The 19,132-nt window shown below is 46.5% G+C and overlaps 2 protein-coding genes across 3 annotated transcripts in view; one reads left to right on the top strand and one right to left on the bottom strand.

Annotated features, from left to right (window-relative positions):
* Positions 1–19,132, top strand: part of RASIP1 (Ras interacting protein 1) — a 329,706-nt gene that overhangs the window by 79,008 nt on the left and 231,566 nt on the right. The window lies entirely within an intron of this gene.
* LOC144770423 (uncharacterized) overlaps positions 8,093–19,132 on the bottom strand; it is a 143,566-nt gene continuing 132,526 nt past the window's right edge. For both annotated transcript variants that reach the window (XR_013598890.1, XM_078654931.1), the window contains 2 exons: positions 12,619–12,763; positions 8,093–9,503 (listed from right to left, as the gene is read on the bottom strand). Coding sequence is in view for 1 of the 2 variants with exons in the window: in XM_078654931.1 (XP_078511057.1) it covers positions 12,621–12,763 (143 nt within the window). In the remaining variant the exon portion in view is untranslated. The remainder of the gene's footprint in view (positions 9,504–12,618; positions 12,764–19,132) is intronic.

Here is a 19,132-nt window from a genome sequence, read left to right on the forward strand (position 1 = left end):
GGCCAGCAAACCTTGTACAAAAGGAGAGTTACTGGCTCGCCCCCAAAATAGAGGGCTTTCATACTTTATTTTCACATATGAAATTATTAGAAGTGCAGAATCATCATGGTATGATCGGAAATGTTACATTCATAGCAAATCCGACCAGTCAGATAAAATATCACATTGCCTAAGCAGTATCCCACTTCTTGAATAATTATTCTGCCACTCTATGCTTGTGTCATCCGCGGATGGTGGAACAAACTTGATTCATGAACAACAGCAACCTATTATGATTGTATAATGAATGAATAGGGTACAGTGAGCTAACGGAAAGTTCTTGTGATGTAGTTACAGTTTTTCACTGAGCTGAGGCAAAATAATTGAAAACAACATGAACATCGACAAAGGAAATAAACAATATTCTGCCTCATTATGTCCCGCAAAAATAAAAAAAAGTGAGATGTGCAGGAGGGGGGAAAGAACAGGAGTGACAAGGGGCACTTACATTTGCTTCCCTGTGGTGATCTGACCCGCCTCTGAGTACCCACACGCAGTTTGTACTTGCTACTAAGGATGCCACTAGCCCTGCTTCATTATATGTTATGCCTGGTGGCCTTGCAGGGGGCTATTCTTGTCCCTCGGCCCTCCTGGGCACAGTTAAATGTTTTCTTCACACCCGGTGTTGGTGCTCAAGGAGCTGCGCAGTCTTGCTACCTTCTGATCAGAGGAGTGGGACAGGAATTTGGAAAATATGGCTGCTAGGCTCAAATTGAGGCCTAGTTTACAAGAGTCAGGTAAACACACTTTTACACCTCATAAGAAATTTGTTTCAAAAGCAACAGCCCTATATCATTGTGTACATGTGCAATGGAGTGTGAAACCAGGGGTTGTTTGTTGTTAAAATTGCATAAAACATAAATACAAAAAAAACGTATAAACCTGTCTCCTTTTGATTATTCTATAATCACACAATTTAATCAAATTAATAAGTAATTATAACACAGTCTGCATCACTTTCTGCTTCTTTCGGGGCGATTCCTCCATCACCTTACACCAACTTTTTAAAAACAAACATTTGAACTAGACAATTGCACAAATCAATACAATTATTGCAGGTGTTAGTATTATCTTACACATACCCCCTCTGAAACTATTAAACCATTCACCAACCTTTCTAAACTCTTTCCTATCTCACTAACCCAGGAACCTACTGCAACTCACAAGCCATGCTCTTTTAAAGCTTGAACTTCACGAGAAATATGTGTTGTATTTCTCACATGTGCATTAATAACCCTACTATTATCAGGTATGAAGGTGCAGCATCCCCTAACCGTCAATACCCAGCATACACTGTGTTAGAAATGAAGGTCTGTAGTAGACAGAGGTATGCACCTTGTCCAAGGAGGGACTCTTGCTTCTAGTCAGGATAAGGGAGTTATACATTTAGATAACCCCTGCTCACCCCCTTGGTAGCTTGGCATGAGCAGACAGTCTCATCCCAAAGGCAATATGTAAAGTATTTGCACCCAGACACATAGTAACACAGTGAGAACACTACAAATGGACACCACACCACACCAGTTTAGAAAAATAAAGTATCTTTATCTAAACCAAACCGACAAAAATTCAGCATACACAATTCAAAATATGACTTTTAAAAGGATTTCTTCAAAAATGCAGCTCATAGAAACATACAGCGGCTATTACGACTTCGTCTCAGGCACAAATCCAAAGTACGGCGCCGACCGCAACGTACTCAGGCCATCCACAGAGTCACACGGATGCCCGAGTAACAGTATCTTGGAAAACGAAGTCAACGGACAGTGTGCAGCGTCGTGGAGGTGATGCGTCGATGGCCAAGGTAAGGCCGGCTCCTTACTGCCACGAGGGAGACGAGGCGTCGAGTCCACGAGAAGGCAAGGCATCGAGTCTGGGCTGGCAGGGAAGTTGAGGCAGCATTGGTGGTGAGGTGTCGGTTCCCTTCAGCAGTGTGGTGTCGATGTTCGGGAAGCCACCCACGTCTGTTATCGGCTTTGCAATGTGGTGGCAACAGGTGTTGGTGCGAGCACGGACATCGGAGCTGCGGTGCAGGCAAGGCAGTGAATCGTGTACTTCACAAGCATAGCTCACGGCCTCGGTGCTGGTCGCGGTACTACTGGCAGTGCCGCTGTTGTTTTTCTTGAGTTGCAGCACTAACCACACGATTCCAAGGGCCAGGAACTGGATTGGCACCCTTTGGGAACCAGGAGTCCAGCAGAGGAGTCCAGGTGCTCTTGAGCAATTTGCAGCTGAAGTCTTTGTGTCCCTGAGACTTCAGAACAGGCGGCAAGCCGTAATTCATGCCCTTGGAGAATCTTCTTAAGCCGGATCCCACAGCAAGGCAAAAGTCCAGTCCTTTCTACTGCCCCCAGACAGAAGCAGCAACTGCAGGCCATCCCAGCAAAGCTTCACACACCAAAGAGGCAGTACTTCTCCTGACAGCTCTTCAGCTCTTTTGTGTGGAGGGATCCCCTTAGTCCAGAAGTAATCTAAAGTTCGGGGGTTTTAAGTCTTAATATTTATACCCCATTTACTCTTTGTAATCTTAGTTGCAAGAGTCTCTGAGCTCAGTAAAAAACAGTTCTTTCCTCCCTGTTCTAGCTTCACTACAGGAGGTGGAGACAGCATTGTGGGGAGCACACACAGCCTATTCAGGTGCTAGTGAAAACTCCCCCACCAATTTATATGCAGAAAGGTCTATTCAGACTGGCTAAGAGTCACCCAGGAAAGGCAGGATACACCTCAACCCCCCTTGTGACTGTCTAGAGTGAACGCCCATACCCAGCTCCTGTCACTCCAAAACCAGAGGGTGAATACACAGAGAGGCAGAGGTCAACAGGATATTTAAACAAGAAAATGCCCAATTTCTAAAAGTGCCATTTTCAAACACACAATTAAAAAAAACTTTACTAAAAAATGTGTTATTAAATTCTGAGTTCAATCAATCAATCAATGACACTTATAGAGCGCGCTACATACCCGTAGGGTCTCAAGGCGCTTGGGGGAGGGGGGGTGCCGCTACTGCTCGAACAGCCAGGTCTTCAGCTTCTTCCTGAAGGAGAGGTGGTCTTGGGTCAGGCGCAGGTCGGTCGGGAGGGAGTTCCAGGTCTTGGCGGCCAGGTAGGAGAAGGACCTTCCTCCTGTAGTTGCTCTTCGGATGCGGGGGACGGCGGCGAGGGCGTGGTTGGCTGACCGGAGGTGGCGTTTGGGAGCGTAGAAGTTGATCCGGCTGTTGAGGTAGCTCGGGCCTTGGTCGTGTAGGGCTTTGTGTGCGTGGGTGAGGAGGCGGAAGGTGATTCTTTTGTTGACGGGGAGCCAGTGGAGGTCTCTCAGATGTCCGGAGATGTGGCTGTGTCGTGGGATGTCGAGGACGAGTCTGGCTGAGGCGTTCTGGATCCGCTGGAGTCTCTTCTGGAGCTTGGCGGTGGTACCGGCGTAGAGGGCGTTGCCGTAGTCCAGTCGGCTAGTGACGAGGGCCTGGGTGACGGTCTTCCTGGTCTCGGTGGGGATCCACCAGAAGATCTTCCGTAGCATGCGTAGGATGTTGAAGCAAGCCGAGGAGACGTTGTTGACTTGCCTGGTCATGGAGAGGGAGGAGTCCAGGATGAAGCCCAGGTTGCGTGCGTGGTCCGTTGGTTTGGGTGCGGTGCCCAGGGCGGGAGGCCACCAGGAGTCGTCCCAGGCGGAGGGTGAGGAGCCCAAGATGAGGACCTCCGTCTTGTCCGAGTTCAGTTTCAGGCAGCTGGTCGTCATCCACTCGGCTACCTCTCTCATCCCCTCGTGTAGGCTGGCTCTGGCGGTGGCGGGGTCGTTGGTCAGGGAGAGGATCAGCTGGGTGTCGTCGGCGTAGGAGATTATGCTGAGGTTGTGTTGCGTGCGATGGCCGCGAGGGGGCTCATGTAGACGTTGAAGAGGGTGGGGCTCAGAGAGGATCCTTGAGGGACGCCGCAGATGACTTTGGAGGCCTCTGACTTGTACGGTGGTAGGCGGACTCTCTGTGTTCTTCCGTCGAGGAAGGAGATGATCCATTCCAGCGCCTTGTCCCGGATTCCGACGTTGCTGAGGCGCTGTACTAGGGTGCGGTGGCAGACAGTGTCGAATGCCGCGGAGAGGTCTAGGAGGATGAGGGCCGCTGTTTCTCCGTTGTCCATCAGGGCTCGGATGTCATCGGTGGCGGCGATGAGGGCGGTCTCGGTGCTGTGATTGGCTCGGAAGCCGGACTGTGAGGGGTCGAGGGATCCATTCGTCTCGAGGAAGGCGGCCATCTGCTTGTTGACGGTCTTCTCGATGACTTTGGCTGGAAACGGGAGGAGCGAGATGGGGCGGTAGTTCTTGAGTTCGGTGGGGTCCGCTGTAGGTTTTTTGAGTAGAGCGCTGAGTTCGGCGTGCTTCCAGCTCTCAGGGAAGGTGGCGGTGTCGAAGGATGTGTTGATGATGTCTCGCAGGTGGGGTGCGATGACAGCGTCGGCCTTGTTGAAGACGTGGTGAGGGCAGGGGTCGGTCGGTGATCCGGAGTGGATGGAGTTCATCGTGCGGATGGTGTCTTCGGTGCTGATCGGGGTCCAGGCGTGGAGGGTGGTGGTGGGGGGTGGTTGTTCGGTCCTGGTGTGCGTTGGTTGTTTGTTGAAGCTGTTGTGGATGTCCGCGATCTTGTTGTGGAAGTAGGAAGCGAGGGAGTCGCAGAGGTCTTGCGATGGGGTGATGTCGTTGTTTCCCGCGCTGGGGTTGGAGAGCTCTTTCACGATGTTGAAGAGTTCCTTGCTGTTGTGTGCGTTGTTGTCCAGCCGGTCCTTGAAAGCAGTTTTCTTGGCGGCGCGGATCAGCTGGTGGTGCTTCCAAGTGGCCAGTTTGAGGGTGGTCCTGTTGTCCGGTGTAGGTTCCCTTCTCCAGACTTTCTCGAGGGCTCGGCAGTTCTTCTTGGAGCTCTTGAGTTCGTCGGTGAACCATGGGGCTTTCTTGCTGCCGGGTCTGCTGGGCGGGGTCCTCAGCGGGGCAAGCTCGTCCGCGCAGATGCTGATCCACTTCGTGAGGTTCTCGGCGGCCTGGCTGGGGTTCGCTGAGCTGGCAGGAGGGTGTTGGCTCAGGGTGGTGTCGAGCTGGTCTGCTGTGATCTTGTTCCAGCTTCTGCGGGCGGCCTGTTGCTGGTGGTGGTGGGTCGTTGTGCTCTTGAAGGCGAAGTGGACGCAGCTGTGGTCCGTCCAGTGGAGTTCTGTGGCGTGGCTGAAGGCGACGTCTGTGCTGGAGGAGAAGACGGCGTCGAGTGTGTGTCCAGCGAGGTGGGTGGGGGTGGACACCAGCTGCTTGAGTCCAAGATTGGCGAGGTTGTCGAGCAGGGTGCTGGTGTTGCGGTCGTTGTTGTTCTCCAGATGGAAGTTGAGGTCCCCCAGGAGGATGTAGTCGGCGGAGGGGAGGGCATGCGGGCTGACGAAGTCGGCAATGTCCTCGCTGAATTGTGTGCGTGGTCCCGGAGGTCGGTAGATCAGGGTGCCTCTAAGGGTGGTGTTCGGGTTGGTGTGGATCTGGAAATGCAGGTGCTCGGCGCTGGTCAGGGTGTTGTCGGTGCTGGTCGTGAGACGGATGGTGTTCCTGTGGATGATGGCGATGCCTCCTCCCATCTGGTTGGCGTTGCGGTCCCTCCGGACGATCTTGTAGCCCTCTGGGATGGCGATGGCGATGTCGGGGGCTGAAGAGGCGTTCATCCAGGTCTCCGTGAGGAAGGCAACGTCAGGGGCTGTGGCGTCTAGGAGGTTCCAGAGTTCGACGGCGTGTCTGTGGACGGAGCGGGTGTTGAGCAGGATGCACTTGAGGTGGGTGCTGCTGGTGTTCGACTTGGCGGGAGCTGGTGTGAGGCAGGTCCGGATGCAGGTGAACTTGCAGGCGTGGCAGCTGAAAGGTCCGTGGGTGCGTCGTGGGGTGGCCTGGTTGCAATCTGGTAGTCGGCCGGTGTTGAGTGCGATGAGGGTGGCGGCGGAGTACGTCAGGCGGGTCGGTCGGGGTCTTCGTGGGCCAGGGGTCCTGGCGCTGGGCGCGATCCGGTCGCGGACGGGCGCAGACGGGCTTACCTTTGGCGCGCCTTCGGCGCACAATCGGCGCGCCCGCTGCGCGTCAACGCTGCGCGTTCGCACGGTCGCCATATAAGGCGAAGTGCGCGGGTGGGCGGGGCAGCTGGGAGGCGGGAGCGGGGAGGGAACAGAATGAAAAAGGGGCGGGGTCAGCGGTGGTGGCGGGAGCGGGGAGGGAAGACGGAGGGCGGCGAGATGGGCGGGAAACCAGGAAGGAGAGCGCTGGCCCGGGCAGCAAGTATCTGGACAATCCAGGCACACGCTAACACGGGCACACAAGTAGGGAAACAAATACAGGCACAAATGAAGGTCCAAACAAAGAGAAGCAGACAGCAGTGGAGAAAAAATAAATAAATACAGGCACAAGTGTAGGTCAAAACGAAGGAAAAACAACAGCAGCGGAGGAAAAATAGATACAGGCACAAATGCAGGTCAAAACAGAGGAAAACAACAGCAGCGGAGGACAAATAGATACAGGCACAAATGCAGGTCAAAAACGAAGAAAAAACAACAGCAGCGGAGTCAGCCGGCAGCCGGCAGCGAAGCAGCGAGGCAGAGGGCAAGGCAGTGGGGCACACACTCAGCAGCTGGTGGCCGTGCGGCGCGGGGGTGTCCCACAAGTGGGTCACACATCAGAGAGCGTAAACTCCAAATCTCTATCTTGTCCCTATGGAAAGATACACTTGTAAGATGTTATAAATTAGCTCCCGTGTTAACCTACGGGACAGACAGCCTTTCAACAGTGAAATACAAAATACACAGTATTTCACTATCAGGACATGAAAAACACACCAGTGTGGGTCCCACCTTTAACATACCCTGCACCCTGCCCTTGGGGGTACCTTGGGCCTACCTTAGGGGTGCCTTACATATAAGAAAAGGGAAGGTTAGGGCCTGGCAAGTGGGAGCATTTGCCAGGGTGACGTGGCAGTTTAAGACTGCACCCACAGACACTGCTGTGGCAGGTCTGATGAACATTTACAGGGCTATTCAGGTGGGTGGCACAACCAGTGCTGCAAGCCCACTTGTAGCATTTGATTTATAGGCTCTGGTCACACACAGTGCACTTTATTAGGGACTTACCAGTTAATCAAATATGTCAATCATGGATAACTAATCGTAATCACAATTTACACAGGGAGCACCAGCACTTTGATACTGATCAGCAGTGGCAAACTACCCAAAGAATCTAAGCCAGCAAAAACTAAATCCAGTAGACAGTCAAAAATGCAGGAAGTCGAGGCCAAATGTCAGGGGAAACCACGCCAACGATGCCAAGTCTAACACACGGCCTTCCTTGGCAAGAAGAGCTAACTGAATTGGCATTATCGTTGCACATATAGCAATTAACTCAGAATTAATCTGTGTTAGACCGCCGGCGGTGTTAGAAGCCGGTACACTAGGGTAGACAAATGTCTCATCCGCACATCATTCATTGCCACTCCTGTAGATAGAATCATAGCTCCTAATATATGTATATCTAATACTATCTGCCCAAATCCACACTTCACTCCCTTCAAACCAACAGCATCACTCACTACTAATATGATAACATCTGGGAAACACTTAAGCAAGAGAGTGTGAACCCAATGACTTGGCAGGTTAACATAAGCAGTCTTACCAAACACATATTAATAAATCTCTCCCAAAATTAATTCTTCACCAATCAAGAAATCACCCACATATTCAATTGACCTGACTCCTGTAGGTTCACGCCGCACCATACACAACTCCCCCTATCTCTAATGCTTCATTCTCAATCTCAGATGTAAATTTGACAATCTGAATTACTTCAGTCATAATCTGCTCTCTTGTCTTTTTCACACTTTTCCAATCTCTTACAATTTTCACTCTCTTTAAGTAAACTGTACACATACTCCCAGCATTTAGTTGTTCAGTTAATTTTGCAACTGTATTCAGAAATGTACTATATTTTAACCTATTTTTGGCATCTTCGGACATAGACAGATCTTCCAACAAGATGTTAAAATCCAACAAATAAGGAGATATAAATTCATGTTTATTAAAAATATTAACAGACACATTGCAAACATTGCATAATAAGACACAGGAAGCTGTAGGTATGTAGCATCTTCACCCCAGAAGGGAGAAAATGCACCCCCAAAAATTCATAGACCCCCATAACATCTACACATTCACTTAACAATTTGGTATAAATATTATCATTAAATCCACTAACTAAGCTTTCACTATGTATCAATGTATTAGATTTCGGATCATGTTGTACTGTAGTTAATTGAACTTCTGTGGAGTCATATATCCCACCAGAGAAAGAAGGCATAACAATAAAACAACTAGGATTAGTGTCATTATCTTGAAGATTACACCAATATTTTGCAACATTTGCTACATGCCATTTTCTATTGACATCAAAAAGAAAAAGTAGCAGGGAGCTCCCAAAACCCAACAAAATGTTCTTTAAAACTATAATAAAATGTTCTTCTTTTCTTTGAAAGCAATAATCAAACATCAAAATAGTCTTTTTATCACTTCTACTGGTTCAGTTTATACAGTTCATATTCTCAAAGAATTTTCTTTGTCTAAATCAGTTCCAAAGATCACACTAATGCTTGCCAGTCTTTTCTGAACACTCAAGGTGCTTGGTCTTCTTCTAGTTCGCTTTCAAAGATGTATTAGCAACAGTTTATTGGACAGTAGATCTCTTTTTCTGACTCTTCTTCCTCAAATACCAATGCTAGAATCGTCCATTCAGGTGAAGATTTTGTTATGTTTGGAATTCTTGTTGTTGCAAGTCTTTTAGCAACCAGTGACTCACGTTCACTGTTGTCTAAGCCGATTTAAATTACTTCTGAGTCTTCAATAATTGGATTAAGTCTTTTATTTTGCCACTGCTATCTACAGGTTCTCTTTAGTGGCTTGCTGGTTTCAACTCTTGACTTTAAAGAACAAGCTACTTACCTTTGGTAATGATGTAACTGTCAGAGACATAGATTAGCTATAGATTCCTTACCTTAGAATTACCCTCAGACGTCAGACTGGATCTGGGGAATTTTTTTGTCAGCAGTACCCCTGCACGTCGAAAGGTGGCATCGGTCGGCTCAGCGTTCGTCGTTGGCGTCGTGGTCACCGGGATGACGTTGCGGCAGCTACTTAAATGCCACCCTTGCGCGCTGACGTCAGTTCTTTCTTTTTCCGCGCCAGCCAGCGCAGATCCGAGGAGAGAGGTACCTCCAGTCACTTTTTGACTGACGTTGTGCCAACTTTTGTCAACGTCGTTTTTGAGTCTTCGACTCCTGGTGCACGTCAGGGATGCCCGGTTTCAAGGCTTGCGGTTACTGCAGACGTTTGATGTCAGTGATGGATCCGCACCACGTGTGCCTGTTCTGTCTGGAACCCGACCACAATTCCAAGTCCAGCCTAATCCAAGCCTTTCTTGGCCTAGTGAACATTGGATAAAAAAAAATCATAAATGTTGAACATCGTTAATCCTGTCAGTGCAAGTTATACAGAATGGAGATTTGGTTGAGTTAGACTTTCTATTGCTAGTGAACTTGCTGGCTAACAACGTACCAAGCCTAAATGTAATATACAGTGTTCTTACCTGGCAAGGTACGATTGCATCTAAATAGGGTTCCAAGGAAAATATATTTTCATTAGACAGGAAAACATATGTAAGTCTACCTATACTGGAACAACTATTACAAGAATCAATCTTGAAATTCAAAATGCCTCTTTTACGATGGCCGTAGTACTTTTATTGATTAAAGTAGGACCGCTACAGTAATTTCCCACTCCTAAATAACTATTGTACGATTTAATATGGAGGAGCCAAGAAATCGAATACACATTCCCTAAAGTCATAATTTCTGCTAAGGGGTTGACCAAATATAGACCCAGAAAAGGAGAGGTTTCAAGGAAGCTACATCCGAAACCCCATTGAGGCCCATGACAAAAAGTAAGGGACTCAAAAGGGTACTTTGGGGCAGACTAAATAGGGATCTTAAGAAACTATTTTCAATGAAGGTCAACCGATTGGTGTTACTTACTCCCCAAATTTCTGCCCCATAAAGATCCGCAGTTTGTGCCTTTGCATGATAGACCTCAATAGCCGTTGACACGGATTTCAGGATACTGGCTTAATATCTCTTAATGACCGCAAAATCTTTATGTAAAAGGGTCAATTCACTTTTCTGTATGTGTGTTCTACAGATGTAAGATTGATCTATTTTGACACTTAACTAATCAAAGCTATCAACTACATGCAAAGCCAGCGACTACATCAAAATCCCTCCTTTAAATGACCTATGGAGATTGAATATTATTACCTTAGCTTTTAGTGTGTTCACTTCTAGACCACGAAGATCACAAAAGTCTCCCAAATTATTAAGCAAAGTCTGCAATCCTGCCGGTGACCATGAAACCAAAAGAGTATCATCAGCAAAACATAATGTGTATTTGTTCACCCAGAAGAGTACCTTGGCGCTGAATAACAGATGTTTATTGCTACCCAACTCAATGGTACTCATTTTATCGGCCTTAGAGAATGAAAGGCTGAATGCACCTGCCGGGATTTGACCCTGTGACCATGAGGTTGAACGCTGGCCCCTACGTCGGCACATTAGTCCACTGAGCCACCAGATATGACTGAAAAGTAAAGCTGGGATGGGAATGCCTCCCAGTTTAGGGGAATCATCAATGCAATTACTAAGATGTCAGCAACTCGATTCATTGTGAATTGTTTTCTTTCTCTGGGGGTCCTTTTGAATCGAATTTTCAAATGGAATTTTTCCCTGGTCAGATCAGAGGCTACTTCTTGTTGCTTCCCCTGAGGAGAGGGACGAACGACACCTCCAAAATAAATGCATTGTTGGTCTGGTAGTTGGGTCTCGGGGCCTGCTATGTCTGTGTCAGTTTTTCATTGTATGCAAAGAATAAAAGGTGACCTTAGCTGCAAAACAGAAAAGAGAGTATGTGGGTGGGGCTGACAAACTTTGCTTGCTTGGAAACTTTCCCGGTGCTTTCATCCACCTTTTGTTTTAATGCCACGTCCCGCATCTTTCTGCCTTACAGCTTGCTTACTTTACATTCATTTATTTATTTGCTAGGTAATCTTGTAAAGCATTGTGTGCAGTGTGACGCTTCACAAGACCATTGTTGATTACGTTGGCGTAAGCTTAGCACTCACAATATCAACTCAGTTGTTCACTTGGAGCAATGAGAGAAGATTCTGGACCAAAGAGAGCTATGAATTGATTCTCGTGAGCACTGATTTCTTCTTGGGAGTGAACAAAAGCTCAAAGTGGCAAAGTATTCCCACATATTTCAGTGTTGTTCGGGCTGAAGTAAGCAGGCCTCAGTTGGAGGATATGGAGTGCAACTGGTTTGTTGTTGCTCCTCTTAATGGGAAGACCTCAGTCTTGACTCCTTTCATGCAAAGATGCTCGTGGTTCAATCATGCTTTCCTGCTATCCTGTGTTGCTGGCCCATTATTCAGTTGGAAATGTATTTGTGGGTCATCTGTGTAATCTGGAGGTTCACCTTATGTTACTTTAAGAGCTGAACTAAGGGCCACATATAAACAAAGAAGTGAAGATCGGATGGGAGAGATCTCAGGAACTCCATAATATACTACACAGGAGGACAGTTCCATTCCAACTTATTGGCTACTATTGGAAAGGAAAGGTCTAATCCATCCAAGGTGGTTCCCAACACCCCCTAATTGGCCTGTCACCTAATGGCTGATCAAGCACACTATGACTGAGATCGACATATTCTACAAAACACATGCTGAGACGATTGCTGCTGGCCACCCTGCCGCTTAATGATGATGTTAACTTTATCATCATCAATTTGAGATTATTATTGTGAAACTTGATTTTATGTGTCTTTACAAGTTTTTTCATTATTATTGGATTTTGGATATAATACATCTATACTATTTAGAGCCATGAAGAAGTCTCTCTCGAGACGAAATGCGTTGGCTAAATGGCTCTATGAAATGTGTGAAAATTGGATTTTAATGACTGAACTTATTTATCAATAAAGAAAATATTGGACCTGGCAATTTCCTCAAGTCATCATGGACCATTGATATCATTTGAACTTTAAACAATACTTTAATTTGATGTGTGTGTGGTATCTTGGTGACGTCACAGCTGGAATCTGGAACACGGGATGTACAAGGATTATTATGTGGATTATTGATCACCGTCTGTTTATTATAGATGTTGTGTAATTTCTTTTCCTATGCGTTTCTTATTCTCTTTTAGTTTATATTTGGTTATACTGTTCTTTATTTTGCTTAACATTGTTAAATTGCTACGAAGGGGGATGTGTGGTATCTTGGTGATGTCACAGCTGGAATCTGGAACACGGGATGTCCCGGATTCCAGTGGAGACAGTTAGACCCAGGCTTTTTACCTATGAGCATCTTAATAATCTCTGTCAAATAAAGATTAATGTTTACCAGCATACTCTGGAAGACCTCACCTTATTTCAGTGTGCTGATTCCACTTTCTTTGTGCTCGTTATATACTTGAATGTGTTTTCTTACCTTCATTTTTGAGAATCTTGATAGGGAAAGGGATGCTTGAGATCACTCTGTATAGCCTGTGTAGCCCACCTTCGTGTCAATCCGTGACAATACGATGCTTCACATATTTTGGAACTATTCTCTTCCGTAGAGATGTGGCGTGTTTCTAAAGAGCAGAAAGAATTGTTTAAGACAGGCAGCTGGACACAACTCAACAAAAAAGGATTGAACTGTACATTCAGACTGAACAAGAACTGTAGGTTAACTGGGATTCTTTTTGGCCTGATTTTATTCTTAATTTTTTAATAGTTTTACAGTATCCATTTCTCTTTATCTTTGCTGATTTTCTTTGATTGTGACTTACCTTTTCTTACTAGTGTTTTATACTTTTCACTAATTTGGGTTGGACCTTTATGGTTTTATATCTTAAATGTATTATACATTGGCTAGTTGTTGCACACATATCATTGTAGCATTAAAAAAAACACAGAGACTGCGCCTCTTTATAAAATAACAATAGGTTGGCAACTAGTAAATGAGAAGAATGAGTATTGGTAAAATATTAGTTAACCAATCATCTGAGTTAAGGTAGAACAGGAGGAGGCAGGAATAAAGGTCTGGAAGTAAGGAGGGTGAGGATAGGTAAAAGAGCAGGTCAAATATGCAACAAATGCTATTGAGTATTTTACAGTGGCAAAATTTATTGCTGCGCCCTTTACAAATGCCAGATTGATAGGGTGCTAACAGATTTTTGTTTTCTATGAAGGCGTTGAGGTGCACAGAAAGACACTTTTCCATGCATTTGCTAAGCCATTGTAGGTTTGTGGTAGGCAAGTTATTGCTGTTGTGGCTCAACCTGTGTATTTATAGGAGAGGACAATCTGTCCTGTTTTTAGAGTATCCGGAAAGATTACTTCTTATATGATAAGTGGATTAGTTGTTACCATAGTGTGATTATGATCTTATGATTATAACCTCTGATATCAGCACAGCGTTCCCGACAGTCATAAACTTAGCTCAACAATTTGGTAACATCTCTGGCTATGAAGTTAACACCACAAAGACTGAGGTTATGGCATGGAACAGCATAATACAGAGACTCCCAGTACAACCTTGTGACAGCATGAGATATTTAGGTATAAAAATTGTAAAGGACATTAATCTGATCGCCCATTCAAATTTTACTATGGTGGCTAAAGAATGTAGGAAACTAATGAGTTCTTGGAGACATCTTCCATTATTATTATTATTATTATTCTGAGTTTTGTATAGCGCCTGGTTACCAAATAGGCATCCCAGCGCTCGCCAGATAATAACGCTACCAAAGAATAATGCAGGGTTAAACAGAAAACAGGAACGTCTTTAAAAGTTTGCGGAACCGGAGAAGACTAGCTTCCGAGCGAAGTTGTAGGGGCAGTGAATTCCACAAAGTGGCCACATTTATCGAAAACCTTCTGCCACCGGTTCTAGCCCTCTTCCCCCTCCCGACCTGAAGAAGATGTTGATGGTCGGAGCGAAGAGAGCGAGAGGCCTTGTAAGGCTGAACCATCTCCCCCAGAATAGGTGGGCCTACCCCATGCAGAACTTTATGGGCTATACAGAGTGATTTGAATTTCACCCTGTCCCTAATAGGGAGCCAATGCAGAGCCCTCAGCGCCGGGCGAGCAGACTGGCGCCTGGGGAGACCCGTCAAGAGCCTGGCGGCCGCATTCTGCACTTGCTGCAGTTTGTTCAGGGTAGATTCGGGTGCACCCAGGAATAACGCGTTGCTGAAATCCAGCCGCGAGATGATCAATCCCTGGATGAGGAGCCTCCTAGTGGACGCTGGGAGCAAAGGTAAGATCTTCCGGGCTGAGCGGAGCAGGCCAAAACACACGCCAGCAGTCTTTTTAGCATGAGTTTTAAACGAAAGGCCCTGCTCCAGCCACACCCCCAAGCTCTTGATCTCCTGCTTGGGGGTGGGTACCGGGCCCAGACAGTCAGGCCAGCTGCTGGGGGACAAAGATGGAGAGGAGTTCCCCAGCAGCATGAGTTCCGTCTTGGAGCCATTTAACTTTAGCGCTGAGCTGCACATCCACGTGTAGATCTTCTGCAGACACGAGTGCAGCCGGTCGGGATGATGCGCCGACTGGGAAAGGCCAACCACCAGCTGAGTATCATCAGCATAGCTGATGATTTTAATACCCAGCGGCAGTACCACACTCTCCAGGGGGGCCATATAGATGTTGAATAAGGTAGGGCTCAATGAAGAGCCCTGTGGCACCCCACACTGGAGAGGGATTGTAGATGATTTTTCATGGCCTTCCCACACCTCAAATGTCCGACCTTCCAAGAAGGAAGCAAACCATTTGAGAGCCACACCAGTGACCCCCACCCCCGACAGCCGTTGGAGAAGCACCTGATGGTCTACGGTATCAAAAGCAGCACTGAGGTCCAGGAGGATCACTGCCACTGATCCCCCCGAATCCAGAATGCTCCTTGCATTCTCCACGACCGCCAACAGGGCGGTGTTTTCGTCCCTGACCGGGACGAAAACCCGTTTGGGAATCGCCCAGGAGGGAGTTAGCTTCCAGGAAGTCCGACAGGCGACTGTTTACCAGCTTCTCAGCCACCTTACTAATACCCGGCAACAAGGAGATCGGCCTAAAGTTGGCGAGGTTGGCGGGGTCCAGGTTAGGCTTTTTCAAAAGAGCCTTAACCACCGCCCCTTTCCAACTGGGGGGGACTATCCCTTGAGTGAGGGACAAGTTAACAAGGTCCGTCACTGGGCCACCGATGGTAGAAGCCACCTGTTTAAGATATTTAATAGGTGCTGGGTCTTTCGGGGAGCCACTCTTCATGGTCCTCAAAATCGAAAGAACTTCCTCCATCGTGGCCGGACCAAGAGAGGCCAACTCCACTGATCGCATCCTAAGTTGGGAACTGAAGTTGTCCTCCAAGGAAGAAACCTCCCTCTGGCGGGGAAGGGAAGCCAGTATGTTGTCGATTTTAGTTTTAAAAAAGGAGGCCAATTCTATGCATTTTGTGCGTGGGTCCTCATGGATGACCTGAGGTTCGGGGATATTCAGTAGTTCCTTTATGACCCTGAACGACTCTTTAGAAGAGTTGGCCGCAGAGCCTATTCTCTCTTCAAAGAATCCCGCTTTTGCTACCCGAATAGCAGATTTATAGCTGCTCAGAGCCGCACGATATTGTTTCCGGCTCGATTCACTCCAGTCTCTCCTCCAAGACCGCTCTAGCCTCTTGCATCCCTTCCTCAGGGTCCTCAATTCAGACGAATACCAAGGCGCCAAACCCACTCTCTTCCCCCTCGTAAGTTGTTTCTTTTTTGGAAGGAGGGTATCCAGCGAGTCCGAGAGCCAGGTGTAAAGATTGGCATCAGCAATGATCGGGTTAGCTCCCTGAGGGGACGATCAAACTTAGTTAAGATGTCTATCCTACCTAGGCTGACCTTTATCTTCAACAGCTTACCACTCTACTTTGATAAGAAATTGATAGCTAAGATGCAGAGCGACATTACCTCATTTGTATGGAGGAACAAGACTGCTAGAATCTCTTGGAATAAATTAAGACGTCGTAGGGAGAAGGGTGGTCTGGCTGGCCCAGACATTCAGATTTATGCTTGGGCCTTTCAGCTGACACATGCCGGAATGCTACTTAAAACTACATCAGACCAGGGTATCGGGTTAATGTTTTCATCATTATTACAATGCGAAGGTCTAAGTCAGTTGGGGTTTCTATTTAAGTTTGGAGACCCCAAATTCTTTAAGAAAATCAAGCTGAATGTACTGCAGGGCCTAGCAAGAACTTGGTATAACCTCAGAACCACAACCAAAATAGGCTACTACTCTAATGGCTCTCCTATATGGGACCTTCCTGCTCCGCCGGGCTGGACTAAGGATGCACTGATAAGCCCACTAAAAGATGCTGGAATTTTAACATGGGAAGACTTGTTTTTTGAAGGGGAAATGCTTTCCTGGGAACATCTAGTGAGTCAGGTAGGCCACAATCTCTCCAGGCTTAAATTCTTGCAAATCTCAAGTTGGGCGCAAGCACAAAAATTGGGTTCCACACGCCTCCAACAACGACATTTGGGAGGAAGTACCCAACTAGAATCTTGCTTACTTGACAACACACCAAAGTCTAAAGAGGTTTCCCACTTTTACAATTTAATCCTAGAGGAGATAGACGGAACATTTCACCTTCCGGTCCAGCTGTGGGGCTCTTTATTGCCTGCAGCAAATGTGAATGAACTTTGGCTAACGTCTTGCAACGTTCTTTGGGATATTGTTAAACCTGCCTGGCTACGCAGAAACCATCTTTTTACCCTTCATAGGGCTTATTATTCTCCCCAGAGGTTGTCCAAATTTTCAACAGGCTCAACAGTGGCTTGTCCCCGATGCGGCCAAGTCGCAGCCTCAGATGCTCATATGTTTTACGACTGCCCACTTTTAACATCTTTCTGGCAATCAATAGGCAATACATTAACATCATCAATAGGTTCTTCTGTGAATATAGATCTCAGCCTGGTAATTTTTGGGGTAATGGACAAAAAACGTAGTACTAATAACAACCTCTTGTTCTACTCAATGCTGATGGCCCGACGTGAGATCTGTAGGCCCTGGAAAGAGGTCTCTCCACCGACGTTGGGTGACTGGAGTTCTTTGATGCTTCATATATCAAAATTGGACCTTTCTAGGGCTGGAAAACCCGACAAAAGAGCTTTTTGGTTGAAACTTGATTGGTCCCAATAAATCGAGCTGGGTTTTTTTATTTTTTCCCCAGTTCCAATGATTATGAAGCCATGACACACTCTCTCTGCTCTATCACCTACGTCCTTGTTTTCTTTTCTATTCAAGGTCAATTGGTGGTTACGGCAAAGGTGGAATCTGGCTAATGGCATACACTACTGAAATAGTACACAAGGGTTCGTGATTATCAGTGAAACTGACATGACTGTAGGGTCCGGGCACCTCCTCACTACGATCGACCCCTCTACCAGTCCTGCACTGAGACAGTATGTCTTTTTCTCAAATCACATTTTTCCCAGTCCACGGTACTATTGGGCCAGCCATGGTTGAGATGAGGAGCAAAAAAAAACCGAAAAAAAACCATTTCTTTCTGCGCACTTTACAAATGCCAGATTGATAGGGTGCTAACAGATGTTTGTTTTCTATGAAGGCGTTGAGGTGCACAGAAAGACACTTTTCCATTCATTTGCTAAGCCATTGTAGGTTTGTGGTAGGCAAGTTATTGCTGTTGTGGCTCAACCTGTGTATTTATAGGAGAGGACAATCTGTCCGTTTTTAGAGCGTCCGGAAAGATTACTTCTTATATGATAAGTGGATTAGTTGTTAACATAGTGTAATGAAAAGTTGAAGCATTGTATCATTCAGTCTGGAATTACACTGTCATGGAGGAAGTTTGACTGAAGCGATGTAATTATTTTTGTTAGCTGATCTTCAGACATGTGCACGAGACCATGGGTGGAGATTGAGGAGAGATAGATATTTTGTAGGGTATTTGAGGCCACTGAATTGATCAATTCCTTTAGTAAGGACAGTTTGCAGATTACATTTTGTGAATCCTGATATTTGACATTAAATTAATACATACTTTACTCTGGTTGAGGTGTGGTGCATAGTTTAACTATGTAAATAAGTTCAAACGTCTTCTTTCAATCAATCAATCAATCAATCAATCACAAGAATTTGTATAGCGCGCTACTCACCCGGAAAGGTCTCAAGGCGCTGAGGGGGTGGAGGGGGGAGTCGCTATTGCTCGAACAGCCAGGTCTTGAGTTGTTTCCTGAAGGAGAGGTGATCCAGGGTCAGCCGTAGGTGAGTGGGGAGGGAGTTCCAAGTCTTGGCTGCCAGGTAGGAGAAGGATCTTCCTCCGACGGTGGATTTCCGATTTCGTGGGACGGAGGCGAGGGCGAGGCAGGCGGATCGGAGCTGGCGGGTGGGTGTGTAGAATGTGAGGCGTCTGTTGAGGTACTTCGGGCCCGTGTCGTGGAGAGCCTTGTGTGCGTGGGTGAGGAGTCTGAACGTGATCCTCTTGTTGACGGGGAGCCAGTGCAGGTCTTTCAGGTGGGCGGCAGAGGACCTGGCAATTTCTTCAAGTCATCATGGACAATTGATATCATTTGAACTTTAAACAATACTTTAATTTGATGTGTGCTGATTCCACTTTCTTTGTGCTCATTATATACTTGGATGTGTTTTCTTACCTTCATTTTTGAGAATCTTGATAGGGAAAGGGAAGCTTGAGATGGTCGACACCTTCGTGTCAATCCGTGACAATACTATGCTTCCCATATTTTGGAACTATTCTCTTCCGTAGAGATGTGGCGTGTTTCTAAAGAGCAGAAAGAATTGTTAAGACAGGCAGCTGGACACAACTCAACAAAAAAGGATTGAGCTGTACATTCAGACTGAACAAGAACTGTAGGTTAACTAGGATTCTTTTTGGCCTGATTTTAGTCTTAATTTTTTAATAGTTTTACAGTATCCATTTCTCTATATCTTTGCTGATT

Source organism: Lissotriton helveticus, chromosome 7 (assembly GCF_964261635.1).
Source record: "Lissotriton helveticus chromosome 7, aLisHel1.1, whole genome shotgun sequence".
NCBI lineage: Eukaryota > Metazoa > Chordata > Amphibia > Caudata > Salamandridae > Lissotriton > Lissotriton helveticus.